A 24,435-nucleotide genomic window follows, 5' to 3' on the forward strand; every position below is an offset into this window, starting at 1 on the left:
AAAGGAAGTGATAGAATAGACATTATTGTAGTTATTTTAGAATTCTATTTTTTTTTTTTTTGAGACAGGATTTTGCATGTCCCCAGAACTGGAATGTAGTGGCTGCATTGTAGCTCACTGCAGCGTCAAACTCCTACCTCAGCCTCTGGAATAGCTGGGACTCCAGACGGAGCTAGAATTCTACTGTCACGAGTAGGGTGCATTTAATAATCTTTAAGGTCTTTCCAAGTGCTAAAATTTCTGATTCTGGAAGATTTGTCCTTATTGTATCAGTATTTACTTCCTTTTTCCAATAAAACAGTCCAACAGATGCTTACAGTGTACCCGTGGCTTATGAAACCAAAGACATGAGGAAGTTAGAGGAAAGCGTACTTCCTATAAGACAAGTAATGTTATTTAACAAATTCTCATGCATTTAAAGCAACATAATGAGAAAATACCAATTCTACCGAAGCTCATTATGAGAACATTTTCAGAGTTCATACTATGGACTTGATATACATTAAATTCTTAAGAACTTCTCTCCAGTACTCCTGGAAACTAGGTATCACAGTCCTTGGGTAGACTGTTTTAATAAAGAGAGCAGGTCAGGTTACGAAAAATGCAGGTTTTCCAATGAGCTTTACTTCTAATGTATATCGTAGATCACTGATAGATGATTGCAAAGAAATACATGCATTTCATTTTACCTCCAGGAAATTCCCAAGAATTCAGAATGTCTACTTTGTGTTGACGGTTTTCTCTGGAGTTGCGAACACTGAGAGTGAAATCAGTTTCGAAAACCATGCTTCAAATATTCCTTTCAATTTGCTCTTGTGGCAGTTTTCGTCAAACAACCTGCTTGGAGATAATCTATTTGCAGAACCTAGGTGGGGACAAACCTGCCACATTATATAATTCACTGAGCAGGTTTTGGCTCTCACTTCACCAATCCATCTTAAATAGTGGCTAGTGCCCTGCATCTAGCAATACATATGATTAAACAATTTAGCACAGAAAGAGAAAGGCCACACAACTTGGCAACCCCGTAGACATTTATCTTTGAGAAAACTAAACGGATCCAACTTTTTGCCAGAGTTTAATAGCAAAGCTGTCACATTTTACACAAATGAGTATCCAGTCCGCTAGCGAATGGAAAGAGGGGACAGGGAGGAGGGGACCAGAGGAGGCGGGCTGCTGACTGGACTGTTTTCAAAGGGGCTCCCGTGTTTAGGGGAGGTGCTGGGATGCTCCACATGGCTGGAGAGACGAAGTAGTTAAAAATTATTACTAGGGAGGGGGCCGGAACCTCGGGACGTGGGTATATAAGACGGTGCCTGAGCGCAGAGCGGCTGCTGCTGCTGTGATCCAGGACCAGGGCGCACCGGCTCAGCCTCTCACTTGTCAGAGGCCGGGGAAGAGAAGCAAAGCGCAACGGTGTGGTCCAAGCCGGGGCTTCTGCTTCGCCTCTAGGACATACACGGGACCCCCTAACTTCAGTCCCCCAAACGCGCACCCTCGAAGTCTTGAACTCCAGCCCGGCACATCCACGCGCGGCACAGGCGCGGCAGGCGGCAGGTCCCGGCCGAAGGCGATGCGCGCAGGGGGTCGGGCAGCTGGGCTCGGGCGGCGGGAGTAGGGCCCAGCAGGGAGGCAGGGAGGCTGCAGAGTCAGAGTCGCGGGCTGCGCCCTGGGCAGAGGCCGCCCTCGCTCCACGCAACACCTGCTGCTGCCACCGCGCCGCGATGAGCCGCGTGGTCTCGCTGCTGCTGGGCGCCGCGCTGCTCTGCGGCCACGGAGCCTTCTGCCGCCGCGTGGTCAGCGGTGAGTCAGGGGCCGTCTCCCCGAAGAACGAGCGGGGAGAGGGGACCACGGGGCGCGGCGGGCAGCCTGTTCTCCGGCGGAGGCTCTCCGGGGCGTTGGAAACCTGCATGGTGTAAGGGCCCGGGAGGAGGCGGGGAGAAATTGATTGTGCTGTTCTCCTCCCTCTCTTCTCTAACACACACGCAGAAAAGTTTAAATTTTTGTGAAGCGCTTGCTTAAGTAGCTGCGGAGCGAGCCTCTGCTTCATTACGAGCGGCATAGCCTTTTTCAGGAGTGATTTCCACTGTCTTTGTGAGAGAGTTGACCACACGGCCGGGCTCAGCACCTGCCAAAGGGGTGGGGTAGGGCGGAGGCAGAGGGAACCCAGAGACAGAAGAGCCACCGCAGAAATACCACCCTCTGTCGCTCTGACTGGACTTTGGTCCCAGCACCATGTTCACTCGGATGCTTTCTGTGACCAGATCAGTTCGCTGTGGGTCGCCTCCGGATGCCTGGGCATTCGGTCTTTGTTCTCAGCAGGACTACTGGCAAGGAACTGAAGTGTGGTCATTGCGTGTAGATGCCTTTCCTTTGCACACTGCGTTCCAAGTTGGGGACTTCCCAGAAAATGAAGTCAGCTGGAGTTGGGCCGAGGTATACTTGGTAATGACTGCAGGTTCGGCACACAGTAGGTGCACAATTAAGTCGGTCGAGTCAGTGCATGGGAAATGGATCAAAATTGGCAAGCTTCCCAGGTTGTCTTTGATTTTTCTTTTTTTGACTCTCACTGTCCTGTCGTTGAACAATTTATATTGCAATTACTCTCCCTTACTTTTTGGGACGGTCTCTTCAAAAGGATACAGATTCTCGACGACCTAGGGTGAATGTGCTTAGGGCCTCACATAAAGGCTGATCATAGCTACACTTTATTGAAATCTCTTACTATGCTCATTGAAACATTGCAATAAGTATTTGTTGGATATAGGTGTTTTGAGGGTGAAAAGTTTTTTTAAAACATAAAAAGCACAAATAGCCCTTTTCACTTTTGTACACCTATACAACAGGTGTCACTGGATGTAGAAATAGATGACAGATGACAGCAAGTAATTCAGCTGTGAAGCCAGACCTTTAGACATTGGCATATTAAGCTTAATTGTCACTGATCTTCCCCTTAGCAATTTGTGATGTTCTACAGCTTCAGAATATAGTTCTTACATGTGTAGTTACCGATCACTCTACACTTTTTTCAGAATTTTCAGAATCTGTGACATTAGATCCTTTTCCTCCCTAAGTTAGCTGCAAAGAAAAAGTTCATTATATAGACTCATCTGATTTTGTGAATTACTTATCTGTCTTTGTATTTATCAGAATTATTCATGCAACTGAATGAAAAGCAGAGACCATGCTTTGAACATAAGATGTTTTTTACTCATTGACCTAAATAATATCCTTTAGATATGCTCTTGTTCCTAAGCCTCAACATTTTAAAGGGAGGAAAAATAATATCTAAAGTAAAAACAGAGCTTAAAAAATTGTTGAAGAGGTGTATTTTGCGTTCTATGAGTACATAATTTTTTCCAAACCTTTTGTTAGGTTTTCTTATTAAGCATTTATAGGCATCTTGTAGGTGACATCTGGAAAATTTCTAATTAACTGAACATGATCTATTTGATTTAGCATAAATGATGATGTTTATTTGATATTAAAATAATTAGTTATGTTTTTCTTATGAATAATTCAATTGTCTTTGGTCATAAAATTCACATTGAAATTTAACCATCTATAAATTGATTTGTGACTTTTATTCTTTGAAGACTAATTTCTTAAAAAGATATATTTTGACCACAGTGGCCAGAGAACAGAGCAGCCTGAAGCCTGACATTTTTGTAGCAATAGTTTCTAATGGATCTATTGTCTACCTGGTCAATGTAAGTTTTGAATTGGTGCATCAATTTTTCGTGCCACTTGGGACCATTCACCAAATCTTTATTGAAGAGTAAGAGCCTCTTTGGGGCTGTTATTAGGAACATACTTGCAACATATGGAATATATTTCTATTTGTTAAATTTCAGTACAACAATTTATAATTTCTATGTAGGATACTCAAATAATCACTGAACGCAGAAAAATAGACACTCACAAAATAATTCTCCACAGAAATTATCTTTAATACTTTAAAATATTCAATAAGGTACTTTCCAATACTTTTAAATACATCACCTTTTCTAAAGTTTAGAGCATTACTTAAAAATAAAGTGGATATATTTTAGCAAGAAATGACATTTCAAACAACTTCATCATCATAATCTGACCCATGAGATTTAGTGGCATCTAGTAGTAATAAGAAAGTATTTTTTCTAGGTCAGTGGTCATGCTTATTTTGATGTACGAATATGCAAAACAATATGTGACATGATGATAGTAATCAAAGCCTATTTATTGAATTTATGATGCTAATTTGGAAACTACTTTTAGGAGCTTAGACCTTTACTGATTTCTTACTACACACAGATGTGTAGAGAATATCTATGGGAGCTGCAATCATTTAATTTTGTGAAGTGACTGGTGAGTAGTGATGTCTTCTTTAGGACAAAGGTAAAAGGATTTTACTTGTAGGCATAAGGATAAATATGAAGGATTCCAAATTCAGGTCTCTAAGTTGGGAGGATATGTTTGAAGAGCAAGTGATACTTTTAAACATTTGAAGTGTTTTGAAGTAATGTGTTTCTTTTTTTTCCCCCTTTTTCTTTCTAGTGTGCATAGCAGTGATCCCCAACTTATTTTTGCTGCAAAATGACATTAGGAATATTTCATGGTGCTTCCAGATTTCTCCAGGGCACTTTAATATATATCAGTTTAACTTTATTAAAACTGGCACACGTTTTATTTAGGAGACTGGGTGATTTAGAGGCCTGTCTTCTTATCCTGTCGATACCATAGAATATTGCAAATTCATGGGTGGTGAACAGTAGCACATACATTAATACAATATAATATAATATATAGCAAGGGAGATACAAGAAAAACTGCTGAGCCTTTCTCAGCCTATGGAACTAATCTATGACATCACCAAAAGCATAAAATGATGACAGTGCAGTTTTCAGAGATGCAATTACTTTAAGTATCTCTCGGGCATGAAAGGAACAAATTAATCTTATTACCAGTCATTTAATGAACTAACCATTTATCATAGCCATTATTCTTCAACTGCTGTTTGTCACCATTTTATGGTTTTGTTTTTATAACTCTTTCCCAAAGATGGCAGTATCTGTTACATTACCTTTAGAAAAGGTAATGTATTTTTTATATATATATAAAATATATGTATAATACATATATAATATACATAATACATATATTTGTATAATACATATATGTATATGTGTGTATATATGTATATATGTGTATATATGTATACATATGTATGTATACAGATATAATATATGTATACATATGTATGTATACAGATATATGTATACATATGTATGTATACAGATATAATATATGTATATATACATATATTATATATGTGTATATATAATCTTCTGAATTTATATATGTATATATATAATCTTCTGAATATATAATACATATATGTATATATACATATATACATACATCTACATATATGTATATGTATGTATATATGTATGTATATATACGTATGTATATATACACATTGTATATGTGTACATATGTATTGTACATATAATATAATACATATATGTATTTTATATATAATATATAATATATATAATATTAATATATATAATATATAATATATATAATAATATATATATAAAGGAGTCCAAGGTTAAAATTCAGAAGATGCACTCACAAACAATTTTTACTATTTACAACAACTTTCTGTGTCAGGAATTCATATACAAGTAGATGGATGTGTGCGACTCTAGGATGAGAGTGTTTCTTTTACTATTTTAACATATTCCTCATGATATAACACAGGATGACAACTTGGCTAAAGTTATACTCTTTGTAATGTGGAATGCATTCAATTTGGTTCTAGTTTGTTTTATTTGGAAAATAAAAAGACTAGATAAAAATTTATTAAAGGCATATATGGTTTGAAAATCTGAGACAGAGGCAACATTAATTCTTATTTAAACATTTGTAACAGAAAGTCTAATTCTGTTTAGAAACAAGCTCTCAATGCACAAGCCTTGCTTATATTAGCCACCCAATAATCAATAACAGATTAATGCTTATGATTCTGACATAGATAACATGCACAGTGTTTGTATTCATCAATCCCTTTTGTTCATGAAATATTTCACCTTTATATTAGGTTTGAGACATATGGAGACAGCATAGAAACCTGGTAAAAGCATGGAGTGTAGAGCCAGATGGCCTGGTTTCACAACCCAGCTTCAGCACTTGTGAGCTGTGTGAACTGCCCTCTTTGCCTCATTTTGAAAACAGATAAGAGCACCTATGTCATAGGATTGCTAGGGATATTAAAAAGGTTCAAACACAGTTATGCAGATTGTGCACTGTGTCGAGGTACAAGCCAAAAAGACAGGAGAAGGAGCTCAGCTTGGCAAGCCCAGTGCCTGTAGCTCAAGCCACCTAGAGGCAAAATCAACTTTTTCTAGTTGAACAGTCTATAAGAGGGACCTTTCTGCCATCTCTTACCAGGAGAGGTCGTCTTTTCCTAATTTATCCCAAAGCATGGATTGTGGTAGAAATGAGGTGCTGCATTCTAAATTATTGCTAAATTTCAGGCTTTTATTATTAGAATCATTACTTCTATAAAACTCATAACTGGTCTCATTATTTAAGTAAGAAGACTGAGGCCAGGGGCGATTAAATAATCTCAAGTACCCAAAGTTCAAGTGTAGAGTTTGGTTTCAAAGCTAATTCATTTTGATTGGCTACATGAACTCTTAAGTCACAATGATACTTGGTTTACTACTTATTATTCTAATCTCCATTGTAAATATTATGATTTTTTAAAAAAGGTAGTCTCATCCTCTTCTCAGAAAGCTTACGCATTTTCCAACTGGAAAAGTAGGGCTTGCTGCTGCTGCCACCATCCAGAAAATGACCACAACCTACATTTATAAACTTAATTTAAAATTATAAATAAAATTATAAATAAATTTGTTTATTAATGTAAGAAAATGGACTCCAGCTATACTGCACTAGGCAATTAAGTACATTATAAAATCTCTGTTGTAAAAATAAAAGTTTATTATAGTAAAACTCTTTATAAGAAAAAATTTTAAGAAGTTGGTGTAACATTGAATGCTGAACGCAGAACGCTTGAACACCAGTCATTTTCTTTTTAGTTCAAAAGTGTTGGCACTGGTATCACAGTCCTTGCTGCACTGTGTATGGTAGTATCAACATATTTATCAGTGTGATTGTGAGGGGGGTAAGAAGAAATTATGAAAAAGAAAAAAAATCTTGTGTGATTCTAATAAAACATTCTAAGTTAATTCAGTCTGGTTTGGGGAATATTTACCATGTGGATGCTCTTTTTTACTGGTAGATCATAATTGAACAGTAGGAATTTGTAATATGTCTTTTATATTTTTATTGAAAAAGTGATATAAATCCAATATTCATCTAATATTAATAATATATAATTATAGCGTGAGACATTAGAAAATATTTATTATTTTCATAACTAACTGAGCACTCAACTATCAGAAAATAAACAAATATAAGCAAAAAGAAACCAAATTATAGATCCTTTCTGCTCAGAAAGAAAAAGCAAACTACCCTGACTTCATGAGTTTGGCCCCACTTTATATCATTGCCAAGAGCATTTAAACCTCTGCCAATAGTTAGCTCTATAGAAATTTTAATGGCTAAGAAAAAAGACAAAAATCATCTACTTATTCATGGAAAGAGTGATGAAATCTTTGTTGTGACAGTGATAGGAATGTTAATAATAATAACTTTCTCTAAATAAAAGGGCCTGTTTATTTATGTAGCTGTGTGTGAAACTAATAAGGATGAATATTTCTTTTATATAAAATAAATGTGTATTTTATTTATTTTAATATATAAAATAAATACGTATTTTATTTATTTTAATATATAAAATAAATACGTATTTTATTTATTTTAATATATAAAATACGTACGTATTTTATTTATTTTAATATATAAAATACGTACGTATTTTATTTATTTTAATAAATAGTATTTTATTTAATGTATAAAATACGTACGTATTTTATTTAATGTATAAAATACGTACGTATTTTATTTAATGTATAAAATACGTACGTATTTTATTTAATGTATAAAATACGTACGTATTTTGTTTAATGTATAAAATACGTACGTATTTTGTTTAATGTATAAAATACGTACGTATTTTATTTATTTTAATATATAAAAATACATATTTATTTTATTTATTTTAATTATTTATTTTAATATATAAAATATTTATTTTATTTATTTATTTTAATATATAAAATATTTATTTTATTTATTTATTTTAATATATAAAACAAATATTTATTTATTTATTTTAATATATAAAACAAATATTTATTTATTTATTTTAATATATAAATATTTATTTTATTTATTTTAATATATAAAATAAATATTTATTTTATTTATTTTAATATATAAAATAAATATTTATTTTTATTTATTTTAATATATAAAATAAATATTTATTTTTATTTATTTTAATATATAAAATAAATATTTATTTTTATTTATTTTAATATATAAAATAAATATTTATTTATTTTAATATATAAAATAAATATTTATTTATTTTATTATATAAAATAAATATTTATTTATTTTATTATATAAAATAAATATTTATTTATTTAATTTATTTATTTTAATATATAAAAAAAGTTTATGTATTTTATATAAAGAAGCCTCTTTTATATAAAAGAAATATTCTATAAAATATTTCTGTAAAAATTCAGTGCAATCTATACGACAAACCTCCATGACACACATTTACCTATGTAATAAACCTGCACATCCTACATATGTACCCATGAACTTAAAATAAATGCTTAAAAATCCAGTGCAGAAAAACTTACATATTTAAATACTTTCTGGATTTAAAAATTAATTAGCTCCTAGTGCACATCTAGCAAATAAATTATCTTGGATTTTATTTTCCCAATATGTTTGTAGAGAAATTATCTTGAATTTTATTTTCTCAATATGTTTGTAGAATCCTGGGCAGATCTTTTCTGTCTCTTGTAGATAAGCTCACAATAAAAGGATGTCTTCAATTGCAGATGCCAGTTGACATTTAGTAATTTATGGTTCGACGGCATAAATGTAACCTTAGTGTAATAGAACCCGTTATATGGTTCTCTGAATCCTTATCTATCCCATAAAATGTTGATGGAAGATTTTATCTGAACATAACATTTGAAAATAAGAGACAGAGAAATTCTCCACGTTATCTCACAGAATGAGACGAGAGGTAATTGTAATTGTTCTCTAGGAAAATTGGCTTTTACAGAAGTGGGAATGTTGCTTCCAGAAGATCTGCATTAACAAAACTTTTCTGGGAATTAGGGCAACATTTGTTTCCCAGCTGTTGGAGTTTCACTGCATTAGTAGCCAAATGGGATCAGCTGAAAGAGCGGTGAGACGTTCAATAGCTGCTGCTTCTGATGATTTTGCTGCAACTTGGACCAAATTTGCACGATAAGGTGGAAATCAGTAATAAAATAGAATTGAATGTAAAGAAATTCAGTGTCAGCTTTAACTGATTGTATATAAACCCATAAAAATTGTGCAATATATTTACAATTTCCTGAAAACTGCCTTGCTAGATCTGAACTGTTAGTGACTTTTCAGTTCAAACTCTGTAGACACAGCTGATGATCAAACTTTAGAGTTAATATATCTGTTCTAGTTGACGATGGGCTGCTGTCTTGATGCCCTGAGAGTCTCCTGGCCGTGCAGCCATCACAAGCTCCACTCCCTCAAGCAGGACCGGAGGACTGCTCTACTATCCACAACCAGAGACACGGCCTGGCACAGAGAGTGTCAAGCTGTCTATTGTCCAGGGCCTGCACAGCACTGATTGTTAATTATTTTAAATATAATCTCTCTCCCTAGGTTTTTTTCTTTTATTATTATTATATCTGTATAAACTAACATAATGGTGTTAGAAATTTCCACATGAAACCTAAAGCTCTCATGCATTTAATTAGAAGTACTATCTTAATTTTATGAGTTAATTTACATCACCATTTCTGTATGCTCATCATGAGTAAATCTGTGCTGCATTTATTTTTTAATATATCAGAGATAATGAACAGTGACATTTAGCATACACATCATACCCTGGAATTCCCTGAATGTTTGGGGCTTTGTTATATATAACAAACTTTTTACTCACTGAAAGGTCTGGCTATTCTGTTTTGTTTTTTTTTAATATGACATTTTTTGACATCTTGCAAAACAATCTTCTTAGGGAAATTTAATATTTCAAAAGTGCTGGGATAAAATCCAAGGCAGAAAGTTCTTGGAGTGAAAAATTGAACAAGTTAAAAACTCAAGGGAATGTAATTAAGATATATTTGGACACTTAGAACTATGTAAAGGATGTAGTAGATGAAAATGGAAACCGCGTGCTTCTAAATACAGTCATGAAAATACAGGCTTAATGGCATTGTTAGGCTCTGACTGAGAACAACCATTTTAAATGATGAAATCATCACAAAACTTAGTAATACATTAGGAGAAATTTTAAAATAATACATTAATTTTCAGAGTCAACCATTGGGACTTTCATGATCATCTCTCAAAGAATATTTATTTTCAGGCTGATCTGTCCTCCTGAAGTTTCTCTAACTTATTTCCCATGGTCATTCATACTAATATGTTCTTTTTCATTAACAGTTTGGGCAGCCTGTTAATTTGTTCAGATTTTTTAGTGTGTTGCTGCTGGGTCCAGATCACAGTCACGAAACAGAGGGAACAACTCTTGGCTTGCTTGCATTGCCAGAACTACTATTTTATGATTGGTTGTTCTCAGTTTGTGTCAACATATTGAATGCCTATCACTCAAACACTGTTGAGAAGTTAGTGACCTTCTACTGATTTCTGTGCCTTTCTCCCTCTGAGTGTCATCATAGGTCATTAACTGCTGACTCCAGAAAGGAATGGATATGATACACTGGCTCAGTGTGATGTACTGTAATTAAAGTACAAAGTTTGAATGCTTTTTTTTTTTTGCCAGTATTTAAATACAAGAATCTCCCCCACCCCTACAAATCCCTGACTACTGACAACTTTTATTGATAGGCTACACAATTAAATACATAGTAGAAAAGGCCATAAATACCAACAGGAATAATGTTAATGGAGATGAACTGTAAGAAAGTAGAGAAACTATTTCCTAATTTCTTAGCATAAAGTAATTTGTCTAAATTTTACATAAAGTAATTGACAGTCTATTTTCCAGGTCCAAATCTAAGCTAAACTAGGGCAAGACTAAGAAAGTAGAAGAGGCTATGGACTATGGAAAGCAGTCTGGGCGTAAGAAATAGTAACAGAGAGGGATCCTTGGCGGTTTTAAAAGTTGACAGCAGAGAGCAGAGGTGAACAAAAGCAGAAGCAGTGAAAATCAAAACAAGACAGAATGACCATTCTGGAGATTGTTTATAATCTTGCCATACATTCTTAGTGGTAAACAAGGGTGAGTGTAGACAATAGAACAATAGAAAGTCCATTGCTTATAGAACTAGCTAAATCCTATACACCGTAATATCCTTGACATCAATCTATTTATATCTGTTTATCGTCTGTCTATCTATCTATCTAATCTGGCATATATATGTAAATATAAAAATATACGACTTTATTATGACCTGATATCATGCATATTTGCAGTTATTTCACTTGATAATTAGGAAAATTAGCACTGCTTAACATGTAGAGGTATGCGAAATTTAATTTTGAGATTTTTTTTTCAAACTCTTTTTGCCTATGTGTTTAAGACTTCACAGATGTTATTAGAGCAGAATTTCATTATGACGTCTCAAAAATTCTTTTAAGCTTGTTTGTGGTTCTGGCCAATATCTTGAAATAAATTGATTTTCAGTATACTACAAATAATGACTTTATTGGGTATAGTATAGACTGTACATAATCAATAGATGTCAGGATAGGTGGTTAGGTGGTTAAACGGAATGCTGTAACATGAAAACCTTTAAGATACAGGTTTAAGATAAAAAATAGATTTTAAACTTCCCTTCCAAATTCAGAGTATTCTATGTATGTATTTATAGATTTTGGATATTTGGTTGGTCCTAATCTTTATTCCTGAAGAAATATGTAATAAAACCACCAGTAGTAAGATTAACTACAGAAAAAGGTGAATTTAAATGAATTTGTATTTAAGTTTAACAAAATTCTGAGTTAGGGAAGGTTTAAAAAATGTAATACTATTACTTTCAAACTCATAAGCGAATGAATGGAACATTTTTAAGGTTAAATTAGAGGAAGACATTGTTATTTCATATGTGTTTAATATATAAGTAGAGCCTCTAAAGCTGAGAGAAATAATTTGTTTTCAAGTCTGCTAAATGTTTATTACCTTAATTGTTTTGAGCTAATAATTTAACTGTCTTTGAAAGACCAGTTTGGCCAAATTTCAGCCTACTCAGGTCTCCATCCAAATTGTAAGAAATTGAAAACAGCCATTGATAAGATTTTACTAGCTATTTTATTTCATGATATATTCATTCCACTGTTTTCTAAGCCATCATTTTTTTCACATTTAAAGTATATTCATTTTTTTTAAAAAAAGTACTTAATTCTTTAATTTCATAGTTGGGAGATTTTAATTTGCAATTTATCACTTATCAGAGATGTCTCTGTAAAATGAGAGAAGACATTGGCCTAGGAATTGGAGTTTACACACAATATCTCCCCAAAGACCCCAGAAAATACCCAAAAAATTGGTAATGAGATTTTTTCAGAGATAGTGAGTACTTTAGAACTCTATCTTGTCACTTCCAATGTAATATTATATTAATTAATCGTTTATTACTACCAATTACCTTCATTCTGTCCCCTTTTAACTTTCAATTTTAATAGATTTGTTTCGGGTATAAAAAATGAAAGCAAATATTTATACCTTAAATCTGCCACTTTGTATCTTCTTCAGAACACCTTACATAAAATTGTTTCATTATATATTACTTGTTTTTGATAATTAATTTGCTTTATGAATTGTTATTCTTCTTTCATTAAGTTTTAGCTCACTTTACTATACACTCCTGAAATTCCTTTAGCTATTTTCATTTGCTTTGTTAATTGGTTTATAGAATCTAAGCCAGAAGAGTTATAACTTCCCTTACAAACCTTGCTTGAAGTACTGGGTTTAAAAGTTTATGTTGCAAGTTTACGAGGGAATAAATTTGCTTTTACAAATTGCAAGCAATAGGCTAGAAAATAAACTTTACGAAATAATTCAGTGGGAGAAGCATTTCTGGTAATGTATTTTCTGCTTTGACTGGTTCTTACATTTTGATTCTTAGTGTTGTTACAAATAGAGTTCAGATCATCAATATATGGGCATCTTTTTTTTTTTTTCAGGCCAAAAGGTGTGTTTTGCTGACTTCAAGCATCCCTGCTACAAAATGGCCTACTTCCATGAACTGTCCAGCCGAGTGAGCTTTCAGGAGGCACGCCTGGCTTGTGAGAGTGAGGGAGGAGTCCTCCTCAGCCTTGAGAATGAAGCAGAACAGAAGTTAATAGAGAGCATGTTGCAAAACCTGACAAAACCCGGGACAGGGATTTCTGATGGTGATTTCTGGATAGGGCTTTGGAGGAATGGAGATGGGCAAACATCTGGTGCCTGCCCAGATCTCTACCAGTGGTCTGATGGAAGCAATTCCCAGTACCGGTGAGTATGGATCTTGAGCAGTTGGCAGGTGCTCTGGGGAACTCCAAAGATAGAGGGAGGACTCTGTTACCTGTAGAGGATGTCAGAGTAGGACAGGCAGAATCATTTAGTAGGCATGTATCTGAGTGTTCCTATTACTCTCTGTTTGCAGAAACTGGTACACAGATGAACCTTCCTGCGGAAGTGAAAAGTGTGTTGTGATGTATCACCAACCAACTGCCAATCCTGGCCTTGGGGGTCCCTACCTTTACCAGTGGAATGATGACAGGTGTAACATGAAGCACAATTATATTTGCAAGTATGAACCAGGTAAGCAGTAGCAAAAGAAGGTATAGAAGATTTTGTGCATGTTTAATTGTATTAAGTTTTGTCTTTAATTTTGACTACCTGTGGCTCTTTTTGTTTTTCTGCTGTGAAGTAGAAAATTACCTTGCAGCTTCTCATATCACTCGTGTAATGAAGCATATCATATGCTGTAGAGCAAACTGTCCAATGAGCTCAAAGAAGAGAGTAAATAAAAACATCTGGAGAGATGTCTTTAAGAAAAAATAATCATTTCTTACAATAAAACCAAATATTTTTGTAAATAGATTTTATAAACAATATTTTAAAATATTTTAAACGTTACTATAATATGTGGGAAGTAGATGTAAGTTACCAAAGCACCTATAGACTTACACATGTGAGCAGCACTTCTTTATCTGACTTTAAGAGAACAAAGCACTTTCTCCTGGATCATTTGCTTATCATTTTATGGTATAATACTTGACATGTGGTACTCAGTAAAAAGAAGACTATCATAGCTCATTGCCCCATAGTGGAAAAAAGTAGGAAGATGCGACTCATTCTCCCTATGATTCCTATTCTTGAAATATGTCTCCTCAGTTAGCTTTCTTTTGAAATCTCCCACTACTTGTCATATGCAGCAAATGGGAATCTTACATTGACTTGAGCTATACTGGCATGGGTTCTGGATCTAAAAAATAGTCCATTTGAATTACTTTAACTAGGACGGATCATCTGAATTCATATTTGACTGAAAGAGGGACTAATACAAACTCTGTGGACTCATTTTTAAAAATCATCTAGAAAGTCAAGTTAGATCCTTAGGCTTTGAGATTTTTTTGCTGTTTTTCTCCTCCTCAGTGTTTGGAAGTGTCATTTTAACTCTTCTGAAGAGGTGTCTGCTTGAACTCATAATACGTGTTCACAGAAGGCAATTATAGTTGAGTACTGCTGCTTCCATTATTCTCCTGAAATTACATGATTCTTTTTCTCATAATACCAGAAAACACAAAGGATTATTTGGATTAGACTTACCCTTCTCTTACATTTATCCTGCTCTTGAGTGTATTAGCCACCTTTTTTTTTTATCCCTGGTGAGTTTATTCTTTAACCATCTTGGTTGCTAAACCCGTCATTACCCTCCTGGAAGTCTTTGCAAAGCTGAATCTGTTATGCGCTTATGTCCTCTATTTTTCTCTTGGAGAAATATAAAGTTGAAATCCTCTGATATTTTAAATTTATGACATTCTATGTACTTAAGACTACTGGATAATACAAGTACAATATTATGCATTATTCTTAATATTACATTATCGCCTTCTCCTTTCTTTTGAGTTCAAAGGTCAATTATTTGACCCTTCATTGTATTATCTTTATTTTATTTTTGCATCAAAATTTATGCCATTATTTAGGACACTGTAAATCTTACAATCTTCTTTACTTGTTTATGTATTAGGTAATCTAGGTTTACATTACTCATGCAAGAGCATTTATGATATAAAATTATTCTTTCTTTATCTTCTCCATTCTACCCAAATCTTCAAATAATCTATATTTATTAAAATATTATTTTATGTAGTTTTTGTTTTGAAGCACATTCACGGGTTTACTGTTGGCCTTATTAATGTGCTCAGGATTTTTATTTTTTATTTCATGATTTAATCTTTTTTTGTCTTTTTATTTATATTTAGTTAACCCTCCTTGAGCTTAGTGACTGCTTAGTAAAGGATGTTGGTTTGATTAAATTCCTTGGTTGTGTAATCAGTGCTTGATTTTTAGTGATATTTTGCATAATATTTATATTATTTGTTTAAAAATACCAGTTGACTAGGCATAGAGTGACTAAGTTCTCTAGAAGAGTAGGTATAGTCTAGGACTGAATCTGAAACCCAGAGGAGGCTATTAAAATGTCAGAGTTAAATCTGTGTACAAGAGTAACAAATATTTCTACAGAATGGATTATGATTAAACTTCCAACAAAGGGGGACTCTTTGACATTTTAAGGCAATGTAAGAATGGTAAACATTAAATTAAAATTCTTCTCTATCCTGAAGACTATATAAGAACATGGGTTCTTATTTCAATTGATAAAAGTAGAGAGTTACACTTTTGGAACAAATGGAAACAAATTTACAGGTTTTTAAAAAAATAATTCAATTTATTTTCATTGAATTATTGATTTAACAAATAGTTCCTTAAGGAAAAGAAAAATAGAAAATAGAGCAATACGAAATCATGACAATAAACTTCAACAATTTTAAAGTGTGTAGCAAGAGAAAAAAAAGCCAGGAATAATAGTTAATGGACGCTGGGCTTCATACTTAGGTGATGGAATGATCTCTGCAGCACAGCACCATGGCACACGTTTACCCACGTAACAAACCTGCACATTCTGCACATGTACCCCTGAACTTAAAAGTTAGAAGAACAATAAAAAATAAAGTGTGTGGAAATTGAAGAGACATCTATAAAACTAGGGAAAGAAACAACTTGCAAGCTTTAATTTAGTGTTATTATTATTATTTTTAAAAGTAGACACTATTGGAAAGCAAATCTAAGGATGGCATTGTATGTGCAGAACAGAAATGTGGCTTAGAACGTTGTTACTTGAATCATCCATTCCAAATGTAATCCACATACAGTCATCTGCTGATTATTATTGCAAGGGGAAACCCAAATAATACACTGATATTAGTAAAGAAATTATCTTGCTTGTCTCTGAACTGCATTTAATATATCACACTCTTAACGTTTGCCAATTCTTGGTTATCCTTGCTTAACTTTGTGACTGGTCCGCCATTATTGCCTGCAGCAGGCTATCATCAGCACAGTCCCACTGTTGATTGCTAATTGCAATTTGGAGTTTTAAGGGAGAACATATCAACTCCATCTTTTATTCAAAGAGAATTAAATGTTGACTTTATAGTTAGATAATTTCATGTAAATTTAAATTCAGAATATATTTTATTAGCTGTAAGCTGTTCAGAAATCAAAATTCTGATGTTTTTATTTTATAATATAATTTCATATTTATATGTTTTCAATTCTTTTGTTTAATCATTATATATGATGGTGGTTCTTATTATTTACAGAAATTAATCCAACAGCCCCTGTAGAAAAGCCTTATCTTACAAATCAACCAGGAGACACCCATCAAAATGTGGTTGTTACTGAAGCAGGTAATTACTTCATGTGCCTTTAACTTCATCAAGAACTGAACTGTACTTTCAGACGCTGCTTCATGTTGACCCCAGTGAAACTTGTCTTGCCTGGGGAAGTGGTTCACTAAGTATGGTCCTATGGACATTTACTTTTGAACTAGGTTAGAAAAAATTATGCTAAGCTAGTATTTGAATAGAAAAACCTGTTTTGTTTTCTTCAGAGTGGTACTAAACTAAGTGATCCACATTAAAATTTGGATCTGGCCAGGCACAGAGGCTCACACCTGTAATCTCAACAATTTGGGAGGCTGAGGCAGGTGGATCACTTGAGCCCAGGAGTTTGAGACCATCCTGAGCAACCTGGTGAGACCCCATCTCTGCAAAAAATACAAAAAACTAGCCTGGCGTGGAGGTACACACCTGTAGTCCCAGCTACTGGGAAGCTAAGGTGGGAGAATCACCTGAGTCTGGGAAGTCGAGGCTGCAGTGAGCAGTGATCATGCACTACAGTCCAGTTTGGTCAACAAAGTGAGACCTTGTCTCAAAAAAGCAAATAACAAAACAACAACAACAACAACAACAACAACACACCACCACCAACAACAAAAGAACTTTGGATCTACAAGAAATTTCTCTAACAACACGTAGGCGTCATGATGCAAATTGGCACATTCAGTGGAGAGCAAACAGGGGTGTGCTGGTAAATGTTTAGGGATTGGTTGGATCCTTAAATTGCTTGAAGTCAAACAGGAGTGGGAGGAAACAGCAAATTATCGCTCAGATACCCTATTGCTCATGAGTTTGTCTTCTGTTAACAAATGAAGTGATGCACAGTTAAATGGAAAGCTTTATCTACATCTGGTCCACTTTGACCAGAATTATTCAGATTAGTCATGATGATGACTTTTAATTTACAAGCTAAATGCATAGTTCTTCAATTTGCTTTTTTTGCATAGACATGATATTAAGGCTTAGTGATTTTCACTTTTCAGGTGCCTGGTTTTAAAACCATTCAGAACATCTAAACCTAATTAAAAAGATCAGTAGGCTGGGCGCAGTGGCTCACACCTGTAATCCCAGCACTTTGGGAGGCTGAGGCAGGTGGGTCACCTGAGGTCAGGAGTTCAAGACCAGCTTGGCCAACATGGCAAAACCCTGTCTCTACTAAAAAATACAAAAATTAGCTGGGCGTGGTGGCAGGTGCCTGTAATTCCAGCTATTTGGGAGGCTGAGGCAGGAGAATCACTGGAAACTGGGAGGCAGAGGTTACAGTGAGCCAAGATTGCACCATGCACTCTGGCCTGGGAGACAGAGCAAGACTCTGTCCCTCCACAAAAAAAAAAAATTCAGTAATCACATTAGAAATACTTTTTTCTCTTTTGAAATTGAGCAGATGTTTATTAATTTTAAGTTGTATGGAATTACAGTGTCATGGTTTTTTAATTTTACTAAGAATACCTAGCATTATCAAATGTGATGGAACAGGATTAAAAAATGATTCATTTTAGAATTTAATTAAGATCAAGTCTTTGTGCTGCTGGAGTCTCGTGTCTCTGAGTCGTGACTGTATCATCAGTTAATATTTATATATTTCATTTTAATCCCAGTGACTTGTATGGAATCATGACACTAAGCTTATTGGCTAGGTAATTACTTACCCAATATATTTACAATAATCTTAATAATTATTATTTTTAATAATAAGTACTTATTTTTGTAAGTAATGATTGAGAAGGAGTAATGAAATGAGTTAGCTAAGGTTATTAATGAAAGCTAGTCCATGTCTGAATTGTAGATTTAATAATAGTTTTGGAAGTATGGATATCAAATTGGAACAGTTTGATATCACTAGAGATCAGTATAATTCAATTTTCCGTTCAGTAAAATTTTGTTTTTAACTTTTACCAAAACATGAATACAGTCATGTGCCACTTAACAATGGGGATATGTTCTGAGAAATGCACCATTAGGCGATTTTGTCATTGTGCGAACATCATAGAGTGTACTTGAACCTAGGTCATACAGCTTACTACACATCTAGGCTGTTTGATATGGCCTATTACTTCTAGGCTACAAACCCCTGCACCATGTTACTATACTGAATGCTGTAGACAACTGTAACACAATGGAATTTGTATATCAAAACCTATCTAAACATAGAAATGTATAAAATAGGATATCAAATATAAAAGATGGTATACCTATGTAGGGCAGCTCCATTATAATCTTATGGGACCACTGTCACATATGTGATGCATCGTTGACTGAAATGTCACTATGTGGTGCATGACTGTATATTATGTCATTAGATTTTTCAATATTTTGAGAAGAACTTTGGGGTCAATTTATTGAAAATTCTATTTCACCTGAATTTTTTGAAACATTCTTACATATTTTTGCTTTAGAATTCTTCCTCAACTATCTTTTCACATGAAGACTGTTTTATTTTGTAGGTATAATTCCCAATCTAATTTATGTTGTTATACCAACAATACCCCTGCTCTTACTGATACTGGTTGCTTTTGGAACCTGTTGTTTCCAGATGCTGCATAAAAGGTAAATAACTCATATATGTAGAGACAATTTGAAAAACTTTAAATAGGTTTTCAGAAATGTTTTAAAACTATTAGCATAAAGTTAATTATATTTTAATTTTCCTTAAGAAATCCTATACATACAATCTAATAAGATATACATTGAGGATAGAATTAATGTAATATAACATTTAATCCTTACAGGACTTATTAAGCAGTTACCCTTCTGTTTGTATTTCTCAGTTGAGAAGATGGTGTCTTAGATGGGTTACCTAGTCTGCCTTGGGTACCATAGTTAGTGTCCACGGTGAATCTGAAATTTGGATGTTTGTAAACTTCCAACATATGCACTATATTATATTGTTTTTTGTTTATGAAGTATAAGAATTAATGCTAAACTTTTCAATCTAGATATCAAGCTATATGTAAGACTTGATATTTGTAGGTTCATTTTATATTACTTTTCAAAATTCAAGTCACAGGTTTCTGTTTTATTTCAAAAAGATCTTTTAAGAATAGGAAATAAAATACAGCGGTTCAAACAGGCCACTTTTTGGCAGGTATCTTGAAATAAAATCCTATATTTTACCAGCAAGATTTCTGGGGGAATATTATGACTTTTTATCTGCTTTCCTATACCCTTGGGTTAGCGAAGTTTTTCCATGTGTGCCAATTTTTTAATAAAAATGAAACAAAATTCAATATAATGAAAATGTATTTCATTGTCAAATAAAAAATGAAATATAAATATGTATCAAAAGGAAAAAAGGAAAAGCTATTCTGTTTATATAAGAGCATGTTTGCTAGAATAAACTAGACATCTTTGTCTGGGTGGTTTAAATAAGAACTGATCAAGGGGATGCCTCCATCAGGAAGGACCTGCAAACAAATTCATTTTCCTCTTTTGACCTTACTTCATCTTCTTCTTTTTCTGAAATAAACCCTACCATTAAGTAACAAAAGACCCAGAAAAAAATGAAGTAATTCTTAAATGAAATACTAATTCTACACAAAAGCCACATTAATAACCTTTTTTTTTTTTTTACCATTTAGACCACTTTTGTGCTTTTTATAAACTTTCTTGGCTTATTTTCCATACATGTTAGATGACTGTAGAATAAAGTTGTGTTGATCTTACTTATTTGGATGAAAATCTACAAACCATACAATTTGGACATAATATTTTATTAGTAACCAAAACAGCTAAATCTAAGTGAATTAAGTAATATTTTAAAAGGGTAATGGTCAGGTGTGTTTAGAAATAGTTCTTTTTTCTCTTTGAGGGAATTCTGCAATGGCTGATAGTTGGAGGAGGGGATGGGGAGACGCCTGTGAGGACTGAGGCAGATGCTGGGAACTGGGGCTGGGATGGTCAGGGAGCAAGTAAGTGCACAACACAGTGAACCGGGACAAACACTTTTGGTCCAGGCAGGAGATTATCTTGAGGAAACCAGCCCAAAGAAATCTACTTTTGACAGGGCATCCAGTAGAGAATGACTTGGGTGGATCACCTGAGGTCGGGACTTTGATACCACCCTGACTAACATGGCAAAACCCCATCTCTACTAAAAATACAAAAAATAGCCAGGCGTGGTGGCGGGCGCCCATAATCCCAGCTACTTGGGAGGCTGAGGCAGGAGAATTGCTTGAACCGGGGAGGCGGAGGTTGCAGTGAGCCGAGATCAGGCCACTGTACTCCAGCCTGGGCGACAGAGTGAGGGTCTATCTCAAAAAAAAAAAAAAAAAAAAAGAGAGAGAGAGAGAGAGAATGACTTGGATAAACTCAGGAACAGGGAACTTCTGCAGGTGCCTGAAAAGTTATCGTGTTATGGAAAGACAGAAGATAGCAGAACCCGAGGCACAGGCTGGAAATGTGGGCCAGAATTCCACATGTGACAAGGGTGAAGTTGTATCTCAAATCTGGAGGAACTCAGAAACTGTTATGTTACCAAAGCATGAATCTGCTATTGAACCACATTGGTTTCAGAGACTGAGGCACCAGTAAGCTTCCAGAAATCAAGTGACTTAGGTGCAGAGCCGGAGAACCGATGGGAGGAGGGGAATAGGCACATCCGTACACATAGTATAATAGCATTGTTTTGATGATTTGACATTAAATTCAGCATCCATTAGTGACAGGGGACTCAAGGAGCAAAATGATTTCCAAAATAATTGATCAAAGGAAATAAAGGTATTTATTGGTGAATAAAACGGAAATGTTTAATATTGTGTCAGGCACATGTTTGTAGGTGTGGAACCAACCCAAATGCCCATCAATCAATGCATGGATAAAGAATCTGTGGTGTATATATATATATATATATATATATTCATATACATATATTCATATATATATTCATATACATTCATATATATTCATATACATATATTCATATATATATATGATGGAATACTACTCATCCATACAAAGGAATGAATTAACGGCATTCACAGCGACCTGGGTAATACTGGAGACTGTTATTCTAAGTGAAGTAATACAGGAATGAAAAACTAAACATCGTACGTTCTCACTCACAAGTGGGAGCTAAGCTATGATGATGCAAAGGCATCAGAATGACACAGTGGACTTTGGGGACTCAGGGGGAAAGAGTAGGAAGGGGGCGAGGGATAAAAGAATACAAATTGGGTACAGTGTATACTACTCAAGTGATGGGTGCACCAAAATTTCACAAATCACCACTAAAGAACTTACTCATGTAACCAAACACCACCTGTTCCCCCATAACCTATGGAAATAAAAAATTAAAATAACAACAGCAACAACAAAAATGAACTCTAAATTAGGAAATGTCAAACAGGAAAAGATATGTTTTGTTTTCTCTATCATTCACAAGAACTGTTTGCCATCCTCACATATTTGAATAATCTAGAAGTTTTTGGAAGAATGGGAAAATATACTGCTGAGAGGGGGAGTCTTTCATAAATAACTGTCTGAGATATCTCCCTTTGGACCTAGACATGCTTAGTTTAATAAGAAATTTTAGGCACTAAACATTTTTTCTTATGTTTTTCAGTAAAGGAAGAACAAAAACTAGTCCAAACCAGTCTACACTGTGGATTTCAAAGAGTACCAGAAAAGAAAGTGGCATGGAAGTATAATAACTCATTGACTTGGTTCCAGAATTTTGTAATTCTGGATCTGTATAAGGAATGGCATCAGAACAATAGCTTGGAATGGCTTGAAATCACAAAGGATCTGCAAGATGAACTGTAAGCTCCCCCTTGAGGCAAATATTAAAGTAATTTTTATATGTCTATTATTTCATTTAAAGAATATGCTGTGCTAATAATGGAGTGAGACATGCTTATTTTGCTAAAGGATGCACCCAAACTTCAAACTTCAAGCAAATGAAATGGACAATGCAGATAAAGTTGTTATCAACACGTCGGGAGTATGTGTGTTAGAAGCAATTCTTTTTATTTCTTTCACTTTTCATAAGTTGTTATCTAGTCAATGTATGTATATTGTATTGAAATTTACAGTGTGCAAAAGTATTTTACCTTTGCATAAGTGTTTGATAAAAATGAACTGTTCTAATATTTATTTTTATGGCATCTCATTTTTCAATACATGCTCTTTTGATTAAAGAAACTTATTACTGTTGTCAACTGAATTCACACACACACAAATATAGTACCATAGAAAAAATTTGTTTTCTCGAAATAATTCATCTTTCAGCTTCTCTGCTTTTGGTCAATGTCTAGGAAATCTCTTCAGAAATAAGAAGCTATTTCATTAAGTGTGATATAAACCTCCTCAAACATTTTACTTAGAGGCAAGGATTGTCTAATTTCAATTGTGCAAGACATGTGCCTTATAATTATTTTTAGTTTAAAATTAAACAGATTTTGTAATAATGTAACTTTGTTAATAGGTGCATAAACACTAATGCAGTCAATTTGAACAAAAGAAGTGGCATACACAATATAAATCATATGTCTTCACACATTGCCTATATAATGAGAAGCAGCTCTCTGAGGGTTCTGAAATCAATGTGGTCCCTCTCTTGCCCACTAAACAAAGATGGTTGTTCGGGGTTTGGGATTGACACTGGAGGCAGATAGTTGCAAAGTTAGTCTAAGGTTTCCGTAGCTGTATTTAGCCTCTGACTATATTAGTATACAAAGAGGTCATGTGGTTGAGACCAGGTGAATAGTCACTATCAGTGTGGAGACAAGCACAGCACACAGACATTTCAGGAAGGAAAGGAACTACGAAATCGTGTGAAAATGGGTTGGAACCCATCAGTGATCGCATATTCATTGAGGAGGGTTTGCTTGAGATAGAAAATGGTGGCTCCTTTCTGTCTTATCTCCTAGTTTCTTCAATGCTTACGCCTTGTTCTTCTCAAGAGAAAGTTGTAACTGTCTGGTCTTCATATGTCCCTGTGCTCCTTTTAACCAAATAAAGAGTTCTTGTTTCTGAAGAATGATGACTAGTCCTGTCTAAACCTCTTATGTGAAACAAGTACAGATACGTTTGCATCGATCGATATATAAAAAGTTGAAAACAAATTACTCTTTAAGTGTAGTAATAATGGAAGGCGTGATTATGTCTAATATTTTTCCTGTCAATTCTTTTCAGTTAAATAATAAAGTATTTTCCTCAACACAGTTCACAACTAGCATTGGTTGGCAAAGCTAGGAAGCAAAAGAGAAATCAATGGGCATTGCCCATTTTCAGCGGCTCAGAGACTGAGAGAATGAGCAGCTGCATTTGAAGTTGAGATCTGCCAACATGCAGCACTCCTCCTCTTTCTTTTCT

At 34.4% G+C, this 24,435-nt stretch overlaps 1 protein-coding gene across 4 annotated transcripts; it reads left to right on the forward strand.

The window, feature by feature from the left end:
* Positions 1–1,206: 1,206 nt before the first annotated feature.
* CHODL (chondrolectin) lies at positions 1,207–24,100 on the forward strand. 4 transcript variants are annotated; one of them, XM_001156423.5, is made up of 6 exons: positions 1,211–1,803; positions 13,360–13,669; positions 13,821–13,978; positions 17,047–17,133; positions 19,569–19,671; positions 22,685–24,100. In XM_001156423.5, the coding sequence occupies exons 1-6, from the start codon at positions 1,725–1,727 to the stop codon at positions 22,767–22,769; spliced, it is 822 nt and encodes a 273-aa protein (XP_001156423.1). In that variant the 5' UTR covers positions 1,211–1,724; the 3' UTR covers positions 22,770–24,100. The 4 variants fall into 4 exon arrangements, with proteins under 4 accessions (XP_016793922.1, XP_001156423.1, XP_063659555.1 ...); XM_063803486.1 differs by lacking the exon at positions 1,211–1,803 and adding an exon at positions 2,134–2,470; XM_016938433.4 differs by lacking the exon at positions 19,569–19,671 and having other exon boundaries at positions 1,207–1,803.
* The last annotated feature ends 335 nt before the right edge of the window (positions 24,101–24,435 follow it).

This window comes from Pan troglodytes, chromosome 22 (assembly GCF_028858775.2).
Source record: "Pan troglodytes isolate AG18354 chromosome 22, NHGRI_mPanTro3-v2.0_pri, whole genome shotgun sequence".
NCBI lineage: Eukaryota > Metazoa > Chordata > Mammalia > Primates > Hominidae > Pan > Pan troglodytes.

What these genes read in the sequence shown, in the direction of transcription:
- CHODL (XM_063803485.1), top strand. Translation starts at nt 2,236, where the DNA reads ATGTTCACTCGGATGCTTTCTGTGACCAGATCAGTTCGCTGTGGGTCG. An exon ending in GGAAGCAATTCCCAGTACCG is followed by an intron (nt 13,670 to 13,820) that starts GTGAGTATGGAT and finishes CTCTGTTTGCAG; the next exon opens with AAACTGGTACACAGATGAAC. An exon ending in TATTTGCAAGTATGAACCAG is followed by an intron (nt 13,979 to 17,046) that starts GTAAGCAGTAGC and finishes TATTATTTACAG; the next exon opens with AAATTAATCCAACAGCCCCT.